At 51.8% G+C, this 22,627-nt stretch overlaps 1 protein-coding gene across 3 annotated transcripts in view; it reads left to right on the top strand.

The window, feature by feature from the left end:
• The first annotated feature begins 1,511 nt into the window (after positions 1-1,511).
• The window catches only part of LOC8025907 (rhotekin), a 66,119-nt gene continuing 45,003 nt past the window's right edge, over positions 1,512-22,627 (top strand). For all 3 annotated transcript variants that reach the window (XM_040219183.3, XM_040219182.3, XM_042287331.1), the window contains exon 1: positions 1,512-1,832. In XM_040219183.3, the coding sequence (XP_040075117.1) occupies positions 1,698-1,832 (135 nt within the window). In that variant the 5' untranslated portion in view covers positions 1,512-1,697. The remainder of the gene's footprint in view (positions 1,833-22,627) is intronic.

Raw genomic sequence — 22,627 nt, 5'->3', positions numbered from 1 at the left:
GTTGTAATTGTAGTGCAAGTTTTGCCATAACTCGAAGTAAAAATAATTAAAATGACGACTACTTTCAGCGAAAGGTAGTTAGTTGCGATTACAAATTACTCAGAAAGTAATTAAATGAGTGTAATTGGATTACTCGCCGCGTATGGTTTGGATGAGCTCAGCCTAGATCTGCGAAGTTCAGTGGAACTGAGGCGCCTGCGGCCGGGAGGTGTTCCGTGTCCTCGACCGATCATATTTCAACGAGGTCTCATTGGGCACCGTTGAGCGGCAACAACGGCGACCTCGTCTCGCTTTAGGGGTCAGGACTCCGAAAGGTGGATATGAATAGCCGCCGACAGAGCGAGAACGGCAGGAAGGCTTTCAGTTGACCCTTCTCCAGCGCGAGTTTCCTTTTGACCCTCGCAGCCAAAACCCGATCTTTAGTAAGAACAGGAGAAGGCGTCTTGGTCTGGCCCTCGGGTTCCATTGGGAGCGTCCCTGACACTGCGTTGATCGCGGGAGTGACGGGAACCCACGGCTTGAACGCCCGGTTCCGGCTTGTACGGAACTCGCTCACGCGGTTCCCTGGAAAGGAGCGCCGATGAAGGCCGACGGGGACCGTCGGGTCGCAATCGGTCGCGCTGGTGAACGGCGGGAGAAGTTTCTGCGTCTGACTGTGCCGGATGCTACGAGGGATATTTATAGCCCATTGCGAGCCCGAGACCTTCGCACTGGGACGTTTTCTTCGAAAAAAAAAAAAAAAAAAAAAAAAAAACTTTCTTCGTCGTGACGCGGAAAACGTGTTTCTCAGTCAACGGGGTGCGTCATTCATGCCGGCACTGCTTGGGTCTCGAATTTCCCTAGGTGCTAGGGAAACTTGGGAACTCTCGTTGATAGCTTGGTCGGTCGCCGCGCCAGAAATTAAACCGTTATATTGTGGTGATTATTTGCGGCCGCCGCGAACTGGGTTCGGCGCGAGGCCATTCGGTTCCTTGGAATGGGTTGGGTCTTTGCCGCGTCGCTGCTCCGAAGGTTAGCATTTCGTACTTCTTTTTTTTTTTTTTTTCTCAAGAATAAAAGGACGCGCGTTACAAAGCACGAGATTCGCTTTAGAGATCATTTTCGTCCGGGCAAGTAGGCGCGACTTTAGTCGACAAATCCAGAAATTTGGGAGAAAACGAAACGCACAGCCTACTTGGCATAATACTCTTTTATTATTATTATTAAGAGACTAGTGTAGCTTTCGGCAGGAACGAGGCACCGTTTCCGCGCTCTTCTCGCGTGCGAACGAGACGCGGGCGAGCGTCCCCTCTCTTCAGCGAGGTTTGTAAACTTTCAGAAGAAACCCCCAGGAGACCGAGAAGACGAGACACCACAGCATAACCACCATAGAAACACAGCGAGAGAGCGCACTGAGAGAAAGCGACGTTCATCTGGCGCTTTGGCAGCCTGGTGGGGCCCCTAGGGAGAAACGAGCCGACTTGGGGAAGACTCGGGGAAAGCGTGTCGCGCGTCGCGCTGCCAAAGCCGGCTCGCCGACGGACGCCGCGGTGGTCGGTAGTGGCAGGACGCCAAACTTTTGCCGGCCCAGAAAGTCCGACTGTGCGGGGTCCCGATGCTCTCGCGAGTCGACGGCCGCGGCTCCGTCGACGAAGCCTGCGTGCGAGTCGCCGCGACGCGACTGGCGCGCGCCTAAAGCTTCGCCGAGCGAGGACCCAATGGATTCGTGCCTCGGCGCCCGCGGCCTTTTCGGACACTCTTCGAGTTCGGACGCCGCGTTCGGCAGCCGCCAGCTGGAGGTCATCCAAGACTTGGACCTCTACTTCATCCGCCAGATTGCCCGCGGCCTCGGGGTGAGTCGCTCAGGCCGCCGCCGTCTCGTCGGTCCGTTTTCTTGGCCGCCTTTTCTCGCATGCGAACGGAGCTTTCCCCCCGGCTTGGGGGAAGGGTCCGGGCGACGCTCGAGACGCGGGCCAACGCTCCCGTTTCGATCCCCTCGCGAGAACTGTCCGCTGTAACGAGGATCGTAGTACAACGAGCACTGCCGTCGGGATCCCTCCGGCCACCCCGCCGAAATCATCCCCACCACGCGGACCAATCCGTGCGCCTTCCCCGGAGGCTTCCGAGCGCCTGCCCCGAGTGTTTTGGGCGCTTCCAACATTCGCAGATAGACGCCTTCGCGAGTGACGAAACTGCCCGCAGGAAGCTGACAGGTGAGCTCGCACGGGAGCTGCGTCGTGAACGCTTCCAAGCCCTCCCAACGGGGCCCGCGGGTCCGAACCGACACGGTGTCTTCGTTATTTCGGGGGCCCGCCGATGATTATTTTTAGCGTGTGGCTGGCGTGTCTTCGGCCCATCTCGGCCCGGTAATTGCGGCGTGCGCGCCGGAGGACCGCAACTGGGCCAGTCCGCAGAGGTCGGAGGTCCTGCGGCCCACGATGGCCGCTTGCGGGGCCCCACTCCGCTGGCCTCGTTCGGCCTTGGCCGACGCCCGTCCGACCGCACCAGAGCATGCGTGGCTCGACTGGCAGGATCGACGTCTCTTTCTGAAGACCGGCCTCGAGCTCGCTGCCCTTCGGGGTGCTTGGGCTGCGCGTGCACGCGAACGGGATTTCTGATTTTCGTCCCCCCGCTTGACCGATCGAGTGTTGTTGACCTAACGCTGATATTTGATATTAAAAGACGACTCGTTCAATCGGATCGCCAAGTTGATTACTCGGGTGTTACGGTGTTTGTTGGATAATAACGGCCCAAGCCTCACCTAAAGCAGATGAGCACAGTTGGCCGTCTGAGCCAGGGATGAGAAGAAAAGGTTTCTTCTTTAGCGGTTGGCCTATTCTGCTCCTTGCGGACCTCATGCGTTTGTTGACTCCTCCCCTTGACCCCAACCAATGACTTGACGCGATGTGCCGTCTCGTCATCGTGCGCTCCCTACGATGCGCCCAAGACGCATTTTGGAACACTTGCTCCCCATATTACTCTGTGACGTCAGGCCGCTGCGGTGGCGCTGCTGTCGGTACCGCGCATGCGCAGATGCTAGCTGGTTTCTGCGCACACGCAGTGCCCACACTTGGTTTGGGCAAAGGCGGGCTTGTTTGTGTCGTGGTGTATATCGAATGGGCCCAAAGTGTGTCGTTGCGGTCACCGATGGGGCTTTTTGTCTGCGAGGCCGGTAAAAGACGCCGAGCCAAGCGCCGTGACGACGCACCTTTGCCGCTGCTTGCTTCCCAGCGTCGAGAGAGGGAAGAAAGGCCTTCTTTTCACGCCTGATACCGAGTCACTCGGGTCTTGAAAGGGTGGAAAAATTCCTTCGCATCTCATTAACGGGCATTCTCGGGCTCTGGCTGTATGGATGCTCAATGGCGCATCAGTATACGGGCACGCGGCCGGTGCCGCGACAAACTAAGGATTTGCACTTAGAAGTAACGGATTACCGGCACGAAATTACTCTTGGTCAAAAAACGTATTCCCTGTATCACTTCGCTGCTTTATTCAGTCTACGCTACTCGAAACAGTCGCTACAGTAGACACATGCATGTCTGTGGCCGCGGGTGGAATTGAGTGCCGCGTTAAAACTAGAACGCAAATTCAATGCACTATCAATAGGGACTTTCTGTAGACCATTCCCCGTCTCCGCTCTTCGCAACGGAGACGCCCCCACTATACTCGGCGACAACTTTTCTTGGCAATGCAGTGGAAGGTACGTTCCGCGTCCCCTCTCCCATTCGGAGTGTACGCAGGCTCACCTCCTCTCCCATATCTGGGGAGAGGAGGAGAGCCTGCGTACACTCCAAATGGGAGAGGGGACGCGGGACGTACCTTCCATTTGGAGTGTACGCAGGCTCACCTCCTCTCCCATATCTGGGGAGAGGAGGAGAGCCTGCGTACACTCCAAATGGGAGAGGGGACGCGGGACGTACCTTCCACTGCATTGCCAAGAAAAGTTGTCGTCGAGTATAGTGCCCTTGTGCGCCGTTGTCTGCAGAGTTCCGGATCTCGTAGCGGGTTGCGGATAGCGTTGAGGGACAGCGGAGGCGATCGACGAAAATTCCCTAATATTTAAGCGATTGTTCGTTTCTACGGTAAGAACTTCCAAGGTCCCCCATAGATCTCAAGTAATTGACCACGAAACCAGCGCTGGAAATAGAACCTGCGCTTAGTCCTAGCTCAGGTTGGGTGACACTATTGTTGATGACAGGTTACGAGTTGAGGAGAAGCTCCTCCCACCCCTCTTTAGCAGAGCGAAGGCATGGAGAGGGGCGAATGCTGGAAAGGTTTGCTCTGCTAAAGGGGTGGAAAGCGGTGGGAGGGGCTTCCCCTCTGCTCTTAAAGCGGGGGAGGGTGCAACGAGTTTAAGAATAAAAGAGTTTGCAGCTCGTCATTTTTACGTTGTTTATCGTGTGCCGGAGGATACAGAAAACATACCCTTCATTAAAAAATGCCGCGATTCCGCTCCATAATCGCAAAGCAAAAGTCTAGCTTCTTTCCCCACCTGCAGCCGCGAGTGGCAGCCGAAGGAACTACGGCGAAAAGCTTACGTGACCTCGCTCGGCTCTGAGCTGCGGCATAACGCCCGCTAATGTACGCAGAGAGTAGGGAGGCTCAAGTGAGGGTGGGTGCAACTGCTAGATCGGCGATCACGCGACATGGACGCCATTTAATTGCTAAATTTTGCTGGGAGTCTATGGGGCAAAGGGTCGTTTTCTTTCCTAACTCGGGTCGTAAAAGCCCATTAAGGTGCTTGAATAATTTACGCAAGGTATAAATGATTATCTTTCCATAGCCACCAGTTTTGTTGCGATAGGTTAAGTATTTTTTTAACGCGAAAAATGGTAAATTCCGCCATCTTGGACGTTGCTGCTTGTCTGGCAACCCTGCTTTCTCCGCTCGACGTTTGCAATTCTCGGAGCGAGAAGGAAGCGAGAGAGGCTGCGCCAAGGCGCTCGTTGCTTGCAATGGGAGGCGAGAGGAGGAAAGGCGCATGGAGTAACAGAGTTGCAACAGAGCGGGCGCTTGCTCTCGTGCAGGCAACACTGGCGCATATCCTTTCTCGAATGCTCTCCCTCAGGCGCCGCCATTAAATTGCAAACGCTCTCCAGGTTTTGAGTTGCGCCCACCCTCACTAGAGCCTCCCTAAGGGAGAGGAAGCGTCCTCCAAGGGAGCACACGGGAACCTACACGGCACCCCGAATTACGTCACTAGGAGGCGGACCAAATGTGACCCCTGAAGACCTGGGAGGGAGTTGAGGGGTGCCAGAAATGCCAATATTATTATTTTTTTTCTTTACACAAGTAGGCCACGCAGGCGAAATCGGTTTTCAGTTCTTTACTTTAGAAGTGTCCGAAAGCAACTTCCACAAATGTTTGACCGAAGTCCGGAAATCGTTGCACTCCCACTTTAACCGGTCACCGACTGTGTGGTCCAATCGACACTGAATTGAACGGAACACGCGGCGCGGAGAATACACTTGGGCGAGGACGCTGCATTATACCAGGATAAGTCGAATTTGGCATCGCCGATTTGCATAACACGGATTCTCTGTGCTTTTAATGCTCGCACATGGGAGAAAAAGCGAGCGTTTTCTTTCAACCTCTCCTCCGCAAAATTTGACGACGTAGCTTGGAGGTCACAGTGTAGGCATAAATATAAGTCCCCCGAGTGACGATATTTGACTGCGCCCGAGCATTGCGTGAGCACTTGCTTCGGGCTCGCGTTAAGCGATAGCTCGGCAAGCATTCGGGTTGTGGCTAGTGTCCAATCCCTACGAATAAATGTGATCGCATATCAAACGGGTATCGTTGATTGTGAGGTTCGTATTCCCCCCCCCCCCCCCCTTCCCCCCCCCCCCCCCCCCCCAGCAGCCGCTCTCGTGGCTGTTGAGACCACTCTGCTCGTTCGTCTCCCGATGCTCCTGGCAGTCCACGTGCTCTCCGAGTCGAAGGGGCTCTGCAAGAACCACCACCGTCGTGTTCAGCTGTCTACTAGGGGTTCAAAACTACCGATAGTACGACCGATGCTCAGAAGCGGACTTCGCATTTTGTCGCCCTAGGCAGCCTTGAACTCAAGTCCTTTGATACTTCTTTCGAAAAGTAACGACAACCAATACAAATGGCAAAGCACATTTCGTTGGAACAAAATGGCGTCATTCTGTTCAGTCTTCTGCACCGTCACACAGTCAGTGCTTCAAAAAAACGTCGCTGCTTGTACGAAGCTCTTATCTAGGGACCTTGAACAGTGCCGCCCCCCACCCCCCGCTCGTCATGGTCAGTGACCATGGGGAGTGGGGACGAGGGGAAGTAGCTCAGTTTGGAGTTCAGATTTTCAAAAGTAGCTAGATTTGAAGCTGCAATTTCAAAAGTGGCCAAATACGAAGCTAGCTTAATTTTAAAAAAAAAAGGGGGGGGGGGGGACAATTTAAGGGTCGGTTACAATTTGACCGCCCCCAAGATTCTGCCGCCATAGGCAGCTGCCTACACTGCCTATTGGTATGTCCGCCCCTGCTCTGGGGTGTAATTATTCCGGTGACAATTTTTTTCTTCAAATATTGATGAATTTATTCGAGATAACGAGTATAGTAGGAAAAGCAATTGAGGTAGAATGGCAGAGACCCTCGACCAAATGTATTTGCAACATACCAGAACACTACAAAAAAGTATTCGAAATCGCGTTTCTCTTCTTTTTTTTTTTGTGCGCTTTGTCTGCATTTTAGCAGCGCCTTCAAGCTTTCTCCTCTACGGTGCATTATCAAGATTTCTTTATCAATCTTAAAGGTGCAAACAAAATGCAAAAACAAAACGCGAGTCTGACGATATGAGTGTGTGATTCGCAGAGTCAGGCGCTTTTAGCGGCGGCCCACCTCCCATTCCCCCGGTCCGGAAGATCGGGAATGGCCTTCACGTGACCGACGAGTTGAAACGGCTGCCGCTAGGATAGCGCGGTGCCGCGAAAGTCGGGCGTTCGAGTGGCGGCGTTAAGTTTGGGGCGCATGCTGAACCAAATATTTCAGGGTCTATAATAAGTGGCGCACTATGTTTCCATGAGTCATGATCGAGCCGCCGGTGTGCGCGAGCACACTCAACGAAATTGACGTCATCATATATCCCCCATTCACGCTTAATAAGCTCGAAGGGGGGATATGATGACGTCACTTTCGTTTCGTGTGCTCGTGCACACCGGCGGCCGCTGACTCATGTAAAGATAGTGCGCCACTTATTATAGACACTGTGAAATGTTTGGTTCAGCATCCTTTTAACGAATGGGATGAAAGCAACTTTACACTCGTCGAAAGTGAAGCCCCCCTACTATTTACCAAGTAACGATAACCAGTGACGAAGCACATTCCGCTGGAACAAAATGGCGTCATTCAGCTGAGTATTCTGCTGTGCGCTGCCGTTCGCTTCCTAAAACCTGCACCGTCACGCAGTGGGCGCTTCAAAGAATGTCGCTACTTGTAGGCAGCTCTTATCTATACTTTGTTTCAGCTTCGGTCCGAGCGCGGCCGATGTTATGAGCCAAAGGGCCAATCAAACAGCGCAAAAGCGCAGTGTCATGGCGTACTCTCTGCGCTTGATAGGACTAGCCGGCGGAGGAGTACGCACAGAGAGACGGCGAATACCGGCTGGTCCTATCAACGGCAGAGAGTTGTGCCTCTTTCGCTGTTTGATTGGCCTTTCGGCTCATAACATTGGCCGCGCTCGGACCGAAGCTGAAACGAAGTATAGAAAATTTAGTGGAAAGCACGTAACGATCTTGACCAAGGATTTGCAGATTGTTCTGTGTTGTATACAGACCTTTCCAACGCTCACGACTCGGGCCAAGAAATGCCTGGTCACTGGGCTGTGGGCCAGTGACGTCACAAGGGGTGTGCGGTGGGGCGGACCGCCCTGGGTGCAGCGCTCAGGGGGGTGTCGCGGCGGGCCACGAGAGCGGGGGAGGGGAGGGGTGTCGTGTCGCGGCGGGCTACCGCCCCTGGTGCCGCTGACCCTCGTGACGCCACTGCTGTGGACACGTGTGCTCATATTTCGTGGACTGTTGTACACGCTCCGAACGCCTGCCACAGCCCTGTGGACAAAGATGGCAGCGCACAGAAAGCGATTAATATTGGACTGCACGCTTCAGGAGAAGATCTCCGTGAAACCTAGCACTGTTGACAGATATCACCATCGGAAGTGTGCTAAAGCCCAAGATTCTTACAGACTTCGGATAGTAATCTATCTGGCGGTCTAAATAGCACGGCTAGTTCTATCTGCATTTCTTTTTAAACTCTTTACTTTCGTCCATAAATAAATGTTTGCCTTTAATAAAAAAAAAATTAAAAAAAAAGAGTGGACTCATTTTCATAGAAACAAGGATGACATCTAGTGCGCTTTGTTTGATGTCGTTTATATACGAAAAAAAGAAGAAAGAAACACTGATTTCAGCCATGTTTTCGTAGGGGATCCGGTATCGATTTTTCGAATGGTTGCAATATACTGACAAACTGGGTAAGGAATTGTAGGTATGGTTAAATAGGCCTAGAGCAGTTCCACGAATGCCATAGCGCGATAACGTTTTAAACAATTTATTTAGAATGAGCTGTTTGGTCTCAAAACGTTCTCGAATTCGATATTGCTCTAACGGCGACGATTCCGTTTCCCGCTGTTTTCGGAAGCCGCATGAGATATCCTTAACCACCGAGTGCTTTTCTAGGTGAGATAGTCTCCGATGAATTATCTTCTCGAGACCCTCGGAGAAAAAAAAAAAAAGTTAATATTTTTAAAACGCGTTTTTGTCAACATAATTGAACAAAAGAAAGCACTTGAGCACATTGCACTGGAGAAGGAAGAACACCGGAGGGGGTTGTAATGTTTCTCATCTTACACTGCCTTAATGGCACGCGTTGCTCACCAAAGTCTGAAACAGATAATTTTCCTCTTCACCTATTTCAAGAATGTTTGACTGCTAAAAAAAAAGAAAAAAAAAGTATACATCGAACGCAAAAGTGACGCGTCGTCTGCGCGCTAAGAAAGGACACGTGCAACGAGCGCCTAGGATCGCCGTGATCGATTACAAGGAAAGAGAGAAAGTTAAACGTCACTTCCGGTTTGAAGTCATTGAAAAAGGCAAGGTGCACCATTTCACCATCGGCGTCATTGATTCGGGCGGGAATTTCAAATCTGACCTTATTGAAAATATTTTATTTTTCTCTGCAAATACGTCGCTTCCAAGCTTAATCTTTTTTAGGACGATGCCTAGAAATAATTTCCAACCGTTTGCGACCAAAAAAAAAAAAATGAATGCTGGGGTTTTCGGTGGCCTTTAATTGGTTTCAATTGGTTCGATGTTAAAGTCGGAGACGTCCGTAGTGTTGCCATTTTTTTTTTTTTTTTTGAAAACACCGTGACACTTTTTTTGTAGTTGGACGCACGAAAAGGTTTTCGAAATTACATTCGATGTAACTGTTGTTAATCCTGTTTGATTTAAAAAAAAGCTGTATCAATACTACTAGAAGTTGATTGTGATTTCAGTGTTCCATTAACTTGTACGTAATAATCCCACCCCCTCTGTAATGCCTTCGGGCCCTGAGGGTACCAATAAATGAAATGAAATGAAATGAAACTGCACGGGTGAGGTACATGTTACAACGAATCTACGCTGCTTGATTGATTGACTAGGCAATTATTAAAGGCATTCACCAAAGCATATCCAGTCACTCGATCGTCACTGCGGAATATTTTATGCAATATTTTACGGTCACAGTATGGACGTAAGACCTTATTGATTCTTGTATACGCAAATCCTTGTTTGCATCTCTTGCGAGTAGCTTTTTCTACGTATAATAAGATGACTTGGCGCGTCTTTGTATATAAACTAATTAATTCCGACACCTTTTTAAGAGCATTCAGCTCATCAGAGCCCCTTGCTTAAAGAAAGCGCTGCGAAGTGCTATTTTGCTTGCGTATTTTACGCACTTTCGTCATCGAAGACTTTAAGGAAAGCTCTCATCATCCCATCTTAGAGCGTTTTAAATGTCTGCCTCTAGACCCTGAGTCTGTAGGAAAGTTGGCCGAATTAGATTAATTTTGTAATTGAATTACATTACAAATTACCATAGTGTAAAAGTAATTCACCACAATTACAAGTTACTCAGAAAGGTAATGACATTATTTTAAACTTACTTTTTGGTGGTGAAAACTTGCCAACTCTGGTCCTGCACTTAACTAATCCTCTCTTGAATAGTACATATGTATACTCACCAGTGCAGAGACTGCGGGGTTTGTTTCTATTGTTCGTTCCACTTTAAAGGAGCCATGAAACGATTTTTCTACTTTCGCTACATGCTACTTAGAATCACTCCCTAACGTTAATAACCGAATAAACTTGCCTTAATTTTCCTTTCTAATAAATAACAGTTGCAAAAAAAAAAAAAAAAAATTGAGAGATATGATCATTGTTTGTTCCCTCACCTCGGAGCCAGAACAAGTGGCCGCGTGTCGTGGTGCCTACCCTATGCTGCCAACGTTAATCATAGCCACGCGCGGGGGTTGGCAAAGTAGAAAACGCGCGCTGAGCTCCAGGCGTTGTTAGAGGGCGGCTATTCTCATCACGGAGTGGTTGGACACGAGCCACTACCCGAGTGTCCGCCGAGGCATTGATTGTTACGAGCTGAAGTCGAGTGTTGACGCAGCTCTCGTGTCCAGTCCATGAGCCGCGCTCGACTGTCGTCAGGAGTGTGGTTTTGATCCCACAATTAAGCCATCAAGCTTTGCGAAGACAAGACTGAAAGAAATAGTCCCCTTTTATTCTCGCAATTTCACCGTCACAAAGATGCTTCTGAATCGGTCCGTGCGAGTATGCTTGGGCCAGACTAGGACCAACGTCACTTCTTTTTCCAACCCTGTCCAGTAAACTCATATTTATTCAAATTAAATCCCGAAAAATAAACTGCCCCACAAGCGCGCTACAATTTCAGCGCAAACCGAGCCGTGAAATTCGAAATTATTCGAGAACATTGAAATGTGGTAATCTTTGAGACGCTCATCTAGCTTAGCTAAGAGAATTATAACTGCCAACGAGTTTAATGTTTAGCAACATATAAGTTACTATAGTCCGTCGATTTACCCCGCCATAAGGATTTGTGACTATTGGCGGTGAGAAGCTCGCTAGGGGCGCTTCTGCTTTTCTCACTAGGGGCAATGCACGTGCTACCCAGGCGGTTTGAATTGAGAAGCTTGGCATTCCACGTGTTTGCACCAGCAGAGGAAGTATCCTCAGTCGGGTTAGTGAAAACATTCCACGAGAACCGAGTAAAGGCTCGTTCACACCTTTGCAACCGACGACCGAGAGAGACGAGGCCTGTTGAAACCTTTTAAAATTTCTTAGGACGAGAGAACACACTGGCAGGCTGGCGTCATATATGCGGTGACCCTGGAACTGCATTTCACAAGAGCGAAGGTTTCGCGGGATTTCCGAGGTCAAATGTGCGTAATACCTATAGACGCTTTGCACACGCGCCAGATTGAGCCGCCATAGCTGACCTTCTCCTGTTTTACCGAGATGCCGAGCCACCGAAGCGGGCGTTTACGAGCCTCCAAAGAGGTCTATGATGGTGAAAAGGACGCAGTAGCACCTAAAGTCGCAATAACCTGTTCTGCTGTGGCAATGATGACGTGAAGCGAACGGAATAAGAGGAAACAAAAACTGAAGGTCGCTTATGGCGGCGCCCATGCACAGCTGCTGCAAAGCGTCTATAAGAAAGGCTCGTTTATGACGTTGACAAAAGTTTTTCGAGCCAAGAAAGGAAGGATAATGCGCGAGAGAAATAGAAAACATGCCGGACTACCAAGTTTACACTGCTACCCAATAGATGGCGCCAGTGTGCCCTTTCGTCGTTCGATGGCAAGGGGGTTTCATAGCCTCACTTTCTTTGCACTGCGGAGTGAATATAGATTTCACATTTAAATATTCTAAGCTTAAATGGTAAAACAAAATGGCTAGGTGGCGTAAGCTACCGCCCGATCCAAAGGGCTCAGCCGTATTCATCCATCCATCCATCCATCCGTCGTAAGAGATATTAAGAGGTTCCAAGGCCCTCGGTTCTAAGAGGTCGCAAGTGTGTGAACTGAACGGGCCTTAAATCCCTTACTGAAGCATTTAGCAGATGATTGCTTTAATGATAATCACATGAGTAAACAAGGAACTGCTCATACCTTGCGATTTTTGTGCCATGGTATTACCTCGAGGAGATTCATCATTCAGGGGGTATAAGTATAGGTTCCGTGTTTTTCGGATAAACCCGAAAAACTCCGAAAAACACCAGCCGGTAAAATTTTGGTCAATTGGGATTTATCCGATAAACGTCGAAAAAAAAAAAGAATTCCGGGATTTGTGTTATTTGATAATGACCTCGGAATGGCACGCAGGCGACTATCGGAGCTTCGTACCGATGTCATGGGGCGGTGCGTCGGGTCGCTGTGGTGGATGGCCCTTCGTTGACCTCCGTGCCCCTCGTATCCCGCTTCGACCGCGTTCGCTCGAGCGCGACGCTTCGGAGCACGTCGCTCGTGCTCGCTTTCTCCGTCATCGGGGACGGACTCGACGGTGTCGGCGTCGTCCACGTTTTGCCGGGACGTCTGTGGCGCGGTGCCTGTTTGGGACATTAGGCGCGCCACACGATTTGCCCTCTTTGCGAGGCAAGACGCGGTCCGTCGTGAGGGGGGCGTCCCGAAGGGGGCCGGTGGCCACTTTGCAGCTTCCACGCCGTGCCAGCTGTTTTCGGACGTTCGGAAAGTGAAAACCTTCTCTGTTTCATAATTTATTTCTCAGTACTCGTACATGATAAAGACACAAAATGTGCTTACTTTGGAAGGCAATGAAAGGTTCCATACGTGGTGTTATTTTAAAAGCGATACTGAACATAGTCGACTCAAAACGAAAAGAAATTCCGCAGTTTAGGTCACATTTGTTCGCGGAGGCATGTTTGGAGATTTTTGCGAAGATTGGAGCGACGAATAATAAATAGTAGTCATAATGTCACTTTACTTACTTGCATATATATCACACTAAAAAATATAGACGCTCTCTTTTGAATACTTCGAGGTTGAGAGTGACTAAAAAACGCCACGCACGGACAATCGTCAAAACCTCGTCGTTCTTTCCCGCTTCTTTGAAAAAATTTTTTTTCCACAGAAACTAAACACGTCAGCACATTAAAATAAAAAGGATTGTTCTTCTTGGAACATGCTTCACAAGATATAAAAATTTGAAGAAAAATAAAAAAATACGACTGCACGTCGTTGCCTAAATCTAAATATATATATATATATATATATATATATATATATATATATATATATATATATATATATATATATATACGGTAAGAAGGTTCAACGGGCCGGTTGGACGTAAAACGAAAGTGGAGGGGTTCCAGGAAAGGCCTTTCTTTACTGCACCGACGTTTCAAGCGGGGACCGCTTTTCTTCAGGGTGAATGGTTGTGAAATGTCCTCTTTTTATATATATATATTTTTATATATATATAAATATATATACCGCCATGGGGACATAATCCAAGGGGGCTAATCGTCACGATACGTCGGATACTGAACAATACTTTGTGAATTAACTATCTTAGACAGATTAATAATATGGTTCCAAACACGCGCTGCGCGTCGTTGAAAATCAGTATATTTTCGTAGGACTGGGCGCGTGGGAAGCGCTGATAAAGCACGGCCGCTCGATCCTCTCCTGATCAAGGAGCCGTGTCTACCTCTCGTGCAACCTGCTCAAAGCAGGCGAAAGCGCGGGTGAGACGGAAAACCCGCGTGGGCGCGTGCACCCCCAGCCCGTTAAAATTGCGTCTAACCACCGGCCTGCAGAGCACGGGACACGCGCTCAGTGGACGAGATTTGGAACGGCCTATGTTCCCTGCCTCTTGCCGCTTCTAAACGGTGCGGTTCTTTAGAAAAGTCCAGAATTGTCGTGCACAAGTGCGTAACTCAAACCACTCCTTGAACACAATTTCGAGCGTCTGGAGCTGCAGCGAGCAACAGCCCGGTCAACAACGACAGCCACTTCTCAATGTGACATCAGGTGGGCATTGAGGCAAGTTGTTATTGTCCAAACGGGGCATGCCGAAAACTTTGGGGACCAACAACGCTATACTTCCCGAGCTGGGCCGTGGGTCGTCGTCGTCGTCGTCGTTGGGGGCGGTCACTTGGGCCCGGCACGCGCCCCTTCATTCGGACAGCTGCATGGTAAATGATGGTCGGCGGCCCGGTTGAACCATGATTGGGCGGCCTGTGCTGGCCGCTCTTCTGCTGGGACTTTGGGTTCGCGCCCAGGAGACGACCTCCGGCGGCACCGTGAGCGTGACGGGGTCCGGTGCCGCCGGGGAAGGCGACTCCAAGTTCGACTACAAGCCGTCGGGAGCCACGGTGCCCATTTGGAGCGACATCGGCCGCGCCATGATCTTGCTGTTCGCCGGTGCACCGACGAAAGCGGACGAATTCGGCAAGGACGTGCTCGCCTCCCCCGGCACGGGTGGCATCCGGTCGGCGCTGGCCAGTCACCAAGGGATCGTGGGCATCTTCACGATCCTCAACTACGTCCTGATGGCCGTCGTGGTCCTGGGTGGCCTGGGCATCGTCGGAGCGCGCTTCGCCAAGAGGTGCGGCGGCCAGCGCATGCAAGTGATCACGCCCGAGTACGACGACTACTACCAATACTACCTGATCGCCGTAGGCCTGACCGGCGGGGCGCTCATGATTACCGCCGTCTGCCTGTTCCTCAACAAGGCCGACCTGGGATCGGCTCTGAACGACGCGCAGGCGCACTACGACGCTGGTGTGAACGTGGTCAAGACATTCATCTCGGGCGGCGCGGGCGACGTCTCCAAGCCGACCGGCGACGCCACGACGGGCATCGGTTCCAACCCCGCGCCGGGCAGTACCGGGCAGCTCCGTCGCTTGGCGGACACGCTCAACGCGCGTTTCCGCGACGACTTTCTGGAGCTGCTGAAGCGTCGCGCCGCCATGGACGCTGGCCTGCCATCGCGGGACGTGCTGTCCGAGTGCCGCAGCGACGCGCAGTCCGTGTCCCGCGCGCTGTCCGCCCAGGGTTTGTCCGCTCAGGCGGCCCTGCTGGCCCGCGTGGGGCGGCGCTGCGAGCGTCTGGACCGCTCGCGAGAGGCCGCCTACGGCCAGCTGGCTCGCGCCGTGGAAGACGCCTCGGTGGTGGGCCGCAAGCAGCTGCTGCGCCGGGTCCTATGGCTCCTGAAGCGGACCGAAGACGAAACGACCGACGCCGGCATCATGATGAGCCAGACGATGGGCGGCTTTGACGCCGTGCTCCAGCGGCTCTCCAAGTACGAGGCTGATGGCGGCACGGTCAGCTGGCTCAACTTCCTCAGCGGTCTGCCCATGCTTTTCGTGGTGCTCGTCACCCTAGCGGCACCTGTGATGGCGATGGTGGGCATGGGCGTCGCCTCTCGGGACCACGACCTCCGGCCCACCGTGCGCTCGCCGCAGTCCAACGTCGGCGGCCTCTTGCTGGTGTACAGCGCCGCCGCGGGACTGGTGTGTGCCATGGTGTCCGTGTACATCTACGGCCTGATGTACGCCGTGTCGGCCGCTGGCGAGATCTACGTGTGCGAGCCCTTCCGCAGCCGTAGCTTCAAGCCGCTCGACGAACTCGCCTACATGCTCTGGCCCCTCAGCGAGCGAGGCCAGGCGTTCGCGGCTCTGGTCCCCAGCGAGGTGCTCACCAAGTGCCCCAACGGCGCGGCGCTCTCCGAGCTCGCCGTGCCGGCGGGCTTCTCGGCCGAGGGTGACGCCAAGGGCAACGAGACCGCCAAAGAGCCCAAGGAGCCCAGCTCCCCGCCGGCGATCCTGCAGCTGCGCGACGAGCCGCTGGCCAACGCCACGACATCCCGGGACGCCCGACGCGCCCTGCGCGGCCTCGTCGTTGCCCTGGTCCGTCTCGGGCCTCGGGTGGCGAGCCCCTCGCTTCGCGCCAACCTCACTCGGCTCTCTCGCAAATGGAAGCCGCTGGCAAGGCCTGACGGCAACGCGAGCGCGTCCGACGTTTCGTTCCTGGAGCGCTGCTACCTGGAGTACATGGGCGACGTGGAAAGCCGGCTGCGCTGGGCCAGCGCTGAGCTATCTCGCCAGGGGTCCAGTGGCGGCAGCTGCGAGCCCGTGTTCCGAGTGCTACAGGCGAGTCTGGAGCTCCTCTGCGATACCTTCCTGAGCGGCTGCGAGGGCTTCTGGCTGGCCCAGGTGCTGCTGTTCCTGCTGCTGGCACTGTTCGCGCCGCTCTGCCTTGGCCTGGCCAACCACTTCCTGGTCATGGAGAACTACATGTACCGTGGCTTCGACGACAAGAAGGTGAAGCGACGCGAAGAGAAGGAGCGTCTGGGCCTCGTCAAGAAGAAGAAAAAGAAGAAGAAGAAGGAGGAGGACGACGAGGACGAGAGCGAGATGGACTCCTCGGAGGGAGACGACTCGACCGCATCGGACACGTCGGAGTGAACGGCCCGGCTCTCCGGACCGCACGCCTCCGCGGGGACTCTCCCGATCGACGCCGGCGTGGCTCGCGGATGTCGAACGCGCACCGCGTCTCGGCTGCTGGAAGACCTCGGACCGGTGCCCCGCTGGCTGGAACACCTAACCGAGGAAACGAACGCTCCTGGTTCGGTGTCGAACTTTCTGTCCAGGGGGTCCTGTCGGCCCGTCGTTCGTTGCCACCGCGTCCACTGCCGGAGGGCGACATGGGGCGGGAGGCGGCCTGCCCGATCTGCCGGAGGAAAAGAAAGAAGGTCGTCGGTCGCGTCCACCTGCCAGTATGGTGCGGGCTTTCGGGCGCTTCCTCGCACTGGCAGGCAGCGAGTGATGTGCTCGACCGCCTTCTTTCGTGGTCAAACAAATGGCAGTATTGCAATCCCTCTTTTTATTCAACGCCGTGTACAGATATTAAAAAACAAAAAAAAATGTATTCCGAGTCGGTCTGTCAAAATGGACAGTCCGACCGAAATAAAGCGCTTCCGACCTTTCGATCTTTCTATGGCCGCTCCACTGATGCCCTATTCGATTAAAACGTGCCAAATAATTTTTTTTTTTAGGTTGGGCATTTCAGATTTTGCATTGATACCTGCGCGATGACGTTGAAGACCGCAGCCGACGTCAGGACTGGAATGTTAAAAATTTACTCGCACAAATATATTTCGATTCATCAGTTCCCAGAGATCGGAGATTTGTACCCCGTCATCAAAACAGTTGTTGGGTCTTAGAGAGAAAACAAAATTATGCTATAGACCTTTTTCGCAAATGTTCTTTAGCCTTCCAGTTAACAAGCTCCACGGAAGAGCATCGTCCGAAAACGGTCGGTGCCCGCACGCGAGCACGGTACGGGCGGACCGGGCGGATCTAGTGTGCCTCAGAAACATTTGAGGCGCTCAGGCGGATAGCGATCCTAGCGTCATCAGCGGCGCCGCTTCCAGGGGCATCGGAGATATGGAGAAGGAGCGTTTTCGAACGACGCGCTTTTTGCGCAAACCTTATGTTCATAAAATCACAATAGAATCACTTTGCGGCGCAGACAATATGCATCCAACGTTCCACTGGTTCCGTCGCTTCCAGAGCCGTTTATCGAGAGAGTTTGGCCATACATTGGTTTGAATAGGCGAGCATCTCGGGGCCAACCACAGGCCGCGAAACAGCCCCTAGCGGTGGTCGTGAGCTCTAAATTTGTGACACCACTAATTCAAGCCGTTTTAGCGTCGCTAGAGTTAAAAGGTGTAACTCTCAGTGACTAAAAACTTTGTGCGTGCGATGTTTTCGTCACGCCAATATTCAAGTGTAGAATGAACGAAAGTGCGCTCCAAACCAGGGACAACTTGCTAGAAACAGCGTCTCAGCTGAGACGGGCAAAGAAAGCACTGCCAAAGCCAGCGCACGAGCTGAGCGGGACACCGCGTCTCCAGACGCTCGCGCGCCCCACCCTTTGCACTGTTTTCTTTCTGCCAGTCACAGGACGCTGTTCTAACAAGCCAACATCAGCAGTGCAGAGAAAGGCATGGACACGAGCGCGTAGCTTTGGAAAGTGGCTCCTACGCACGAGTTCACGTACAATCAAAAGCGTTTTGCTGAGCTAGGTTCACGCGCCTGTACCTTTGTCTTCACTGCCGACATTTGTGAGATGGAGCAGAGAGGCCGAGATCGAACGCTTCTATTTCACGCTTTGAATGTCGTTTGCAATATTCTGACGTCACGGTCTCCTGATTGGTCGACGCTGTGTCACAAATTTAGTTCACGCTCTAAGCGCAGGGGGAATATTCGGCGCTGGCGGCGGCCTTTGCTCCGCCTGTTGGCCAAACTCTCCCAATACACGGCTCTGGTCGCTTCTGTCTTGCTGCGCCACCGAGCGGACGTGCCACGAAAAGGCGCGAGCGCCTAAGTGCCCAGCCAAGTCTAGCCAGCTCGGTTCGGCCGGCCAAGCCTCGTCTTATGACAAGTTATCACCCTGCCTCCACAGCGAAGAAAAAAAAAAAAAAAAAAAAAAAAAAAAAAAAAAAAGGGGGCTAAGGCGGCGGGGTGCTATGATTCGGTTTACATTTGAGCAGTTTCATGTAGCTTTGCACTTAAGCTCTCCAGATAAGGCACAGTCGCTGACGATTTGAAAAACTCCGAGCGCCTGGCTTGCAAGGCCTGCCGCGATCAGAAGAAAGTTCAACCATTATCGAGGCTTCGAGACTTCAGCGGCTGTTCACTTTTTGTCGTCACTCCCCGCTTTACCAGCTGTCCCCGAGCTAAAGGAGCTGTGCAACAATTTTAGTGCTTTGCTTAAATAATTTGTGAGTTGGTGCCTCGACCTTTCTGAAACAAGGAACAAAAAAAAAAAAAAGAAACACATTTGCCTGCATGTCCTTGTTTTTATTTTAAAAATTGACAAAGATCGGGGTTTTAGACACCTCTCAACTCTTTCACCATCTTTCGAGGCGCGTGCGCTGTGACGTGAATGGGGGACGCGCGAAATTCCGGTGAAGCTCTCTAGAGCCATCAGTGAGCAACGAGAACTCACCCGCTCGTGACCACGTGACCACGTGCTTGGGCAGCGCGATCAACGTGGCGAAAGGAGGAAAGTCTCGTCCGGCCAGTCCGGCCATCCCCGTCCGGCTCTGCCCCCCGTCCCCCTCCAGCTTCTGGTGGCTCTTCGCGGTTGTCGTGTTGTCGTGCTATTGCCGCGATGTGACGGGTTTGTCGGACAACATGGGGAGCGAGCAACAAGTTGCCCGACTGTTGGACAACGTGTTGTGTTGCTGTTGCCGTCGTGTTGCCTCAGTGTGACAGGACCTTTAGTGCTGACAGTTTTCTTGACCTCGGATAGATGGCGCCACTGAAACTCCGTATAATAAGTTTTGTCGATGATACCTGGTCTTTGACGCATTTATATTAATGTTGGAAAGACAAGATTTATAGAAAAATAACCTATTATCGAGCAGGTGTTTGCACAACTTCACGTGTCATAAAATGATGGCGTACACCTTGCCCACTCACGCCTGAGCTATACACCTCTACGGATTGTACGAAAATGCTCAACCTCGCCAATTTTACTTATCATCTCTTCTTTTAGTATTCCCGCGTACAAATGGTGATTTGATCTATATATGCTTGCATCGCGAACCTGTCTCGTTCGCGGGATCGTCACGCCTCCTCCCGACCATATCTACAGACCAAAACGCACCAGGGGGCTTTACAGGCTACAACAGACGAATGCTTATTTTTTGCGCTCTTTAAATTGTATTACCGCTGAATGGGATGACCGTTCCGTGAGTGTTCATTGCGTAATTATTGGGCTTCGCGGTCAGCAGGGGGGGTAGCCTTCACAACTGCGTTTGATAACCTTCCATCGCAGATTTTTTAGGTCAGTCATCATTGGAGAACGAAACAATGTACCTCAATTTGCGAAAAGGCGACGTGCTTCGAGGTATTCATCGGTCATTTTTCGCCTCTTTAAACTGCATGCCGATGGAACGCCACAGGCCCTCCCGCACTTGTGAAAGGCACCTCGTCGATATCTCGACGGTGGCAGGGGCAACGGATCCGATCCTGTGCACAAATCTCGACGACTGCGACGCGTTTCCTGCAAACAAAATCCCCGCCCCCCCCCCCCCCCCCCCCCAAAAAAAAAAAAAAAAAAAAGAAAAAAAAAGTCTGATAGCGCGAAATAAACCAACCTCCACTTGCGAGATAGCCGCTGGTGGAGTGCGTGTTCGTTTTGTCGTCCAACGGTTGCACTTGGCGCCTTGTTTGTGCTTCTCCATGGAACCCCTTGGGCGGTTGTCCCACGTGATGCCACACGCACCCACAGCTGTTTCCTCGGCACTAGAGGAGAGCCGAGACCGAGGAACACGGTGGCCCGTGCGTTGGCCCCTTCGTCTCCGCTTCGGCGTCCGCGCGTGCAGCTTCGTCGTTCGTGTGCTGGTACGCGCTCGGGGCTTCGCTGGGGCGCTTCTCGACGCATCCAGGGCGCACGACGAGGCCGACGGGGGCTCTGGGAGGCGCTCTCCGAGGTGTCGTCATTCCAGCAGGCACTCGTCGCAGTCGCGTTCGTTGAACTCGCAGCGTCGCCTCGCTGCGCGCTTTGAGGGGGCCTCACGCGTCGGGCCATCTGTCAGCGCCCGTCTGTGTATAGGGTTGATTTCGCGGTGCCGTCATGTCGGCTGGGATGGGAGCTTGCTTAATTTGCCGCTCTTTCCCGTACACCTTTGACCTTCGAGCTCGCGCAACGAAGGGTGCGCATTCGACGCTCTGAAGCACCTTGGAGAAAACTTGTTTCGAAGATGGCCCCCTCCGTATATCACTCGCTCTCAGTCGTCACCTGCAGCATGGTCGCGAGACATTGTTCCACGCTGCAGAAAAGCAGTAATGTCACCTGTCTACTCTAAAGCCTGGTTCGGACAGTTGCGTTTGACTGCGTTGCGGCTGCGAGAAACCAGGATATCCCTGCTGCTTATATCGCGTAACAAGATGATTCCTTGGATCAGATTCCACGCTTCATACGAAGCACAAACGTGCCGGTGACTCGCTTTCGGTTCTCGACGCAATGCAGTCAAATGCACTCAAACGCAAGTGTCTGAACCGGCCTTAAAGGGCTACTCCACCGATTTTTTCATTGTCTCCGATTTGCTTGAAATTTTGCTAAACTAACCAACAAACATCGCGAAAATAGTATCCCAAATATTAGGTCAAAATATTGTTTTTTCGCGAAGTTATTGAATTTACAGTTTTGGTCCTCACCGTGTTTTTCAAGCCCGAAGTCTCTACTGGCAACAATGAAAAAGTGACGTCAGTGGAAGGCAGGGGTTCACTCTTTGGGCTGTAGATTTCGTTTTAAACTGATTCGAAGCAGTTTCATGGTGTCAAATGAATGCTTGGGAAGCTCGCTGCAGTACCCGCGCTCCAGCACGGAACAAATGATTGGCATATTCTATTTTTTGGCTGCTTGCTCGACTGGCAAGCCTGCCTGCCACTGACGTCACGGCCCTGAAAAGCGCGCGTATATTTGAATGTTGGTTTTTGCATCATTTTCATTTGCCGATTTCTCAATAACTATTATGAATTTCGCGATTCTAAATAGCATACCAGAGAGAGTAAAGGCCGGGGAGTCAGAAAATATAGTTAGTTGAGGTAGCTCAAAAAATCGGTGGAGTACCCCTTTAAAGGGGTACTCCGCCGATTTTTGAGCTACCTCAACTAACTATATTTTCTGACTCCCCGGCCTTTACCCTTTCTGGTACGCTATATAGTATCGTGAAATTCATAATAGTTATTGCGAAATCGGCAAATGAAAATCATGCAAAAACAAACATTCAAATATACCCGCCCTTTTCAGGGCCGTGACGTCATTGGAAGGTCAGCTTGCCAGTCGGGCGAGCAGTCTAAAAAATAGAATATGCCAATCATTTGTTCCGTGATGGAGCGCGGGGACTGGAGCGAGCTTCCAAAGCATTCATTTGACACCATGAAACTGCTTCGAATAAATTGGGAACAAATTCTACAGTCCAAAGAGTGAACCCCTGCACTTCCACTGACGTCACTTTTTTATTGTTGCCAGTAGAGACTTTCAGTTTGAAAAACACGGTGAGGACCAAAATTGTAAATTCAATAACTTCGTGAAAAAAAATTATTTTGACCTAATATTTGGGATACTATTTTGGCGATGTTGTTTGGCGAGTTTAGCAAAATTTCAAGTAAATCGGGGACTATGAAGAAATCGGCGGAGTTCCCCTTTAAGACGCTCAGGTTTGTTATAGTGCACGCCAGAGGTTCAGCTGGCGTTGCAAATAAAGCCCCTCTATCCTGGGAAAAGTGGCACCATTCATTGTTGTGGTAATGCTCGGGGCACCTGCCGCGCGGCACTTCTGGGAAGATGATGGAGTATGAACACTCTAAAAAATTGGGTTGTGTGTGTGTTTATACAGTCTAGAACTTGGTCTGCCTCACAGGGGCGACGAGTCTCCCAGCTGTAGATGAGAAATTTAGCCAGTGCGGTACAGCCGCTAGCCTGGGGTCTTTAACGTGCATCACACTCAATGCTAACGTTGCTCAGTGCTGCGTTGTGCCGCCATGATCTTCCGAGGGGCTGCTCGTTGCACGTGCCTCTTGCA

Source organism: Ixodes scapularis, unplaced genomic scaffold (genome assembly GCF_016920785.2).
Source record: "Ixodes scapularis isolate PalLabHiFi unplaced genomic scaffold, ASM1692078v2 PGA_scaffold9__187_contigs__length_104089568, whole genome shotgun sequence".
NCBI classification, from domain to species: domain Eukaryota; kingdom Metazoa; phylum Arthropoda; class Arachnida; order Ixodida; family Ixodidae; genus Ixodes; species Ixodes scapularis.
Note: the sequence above shows the minus strand (reverse complement) of the source record. Positions and strands in the feature narration are given on the sequence as shown.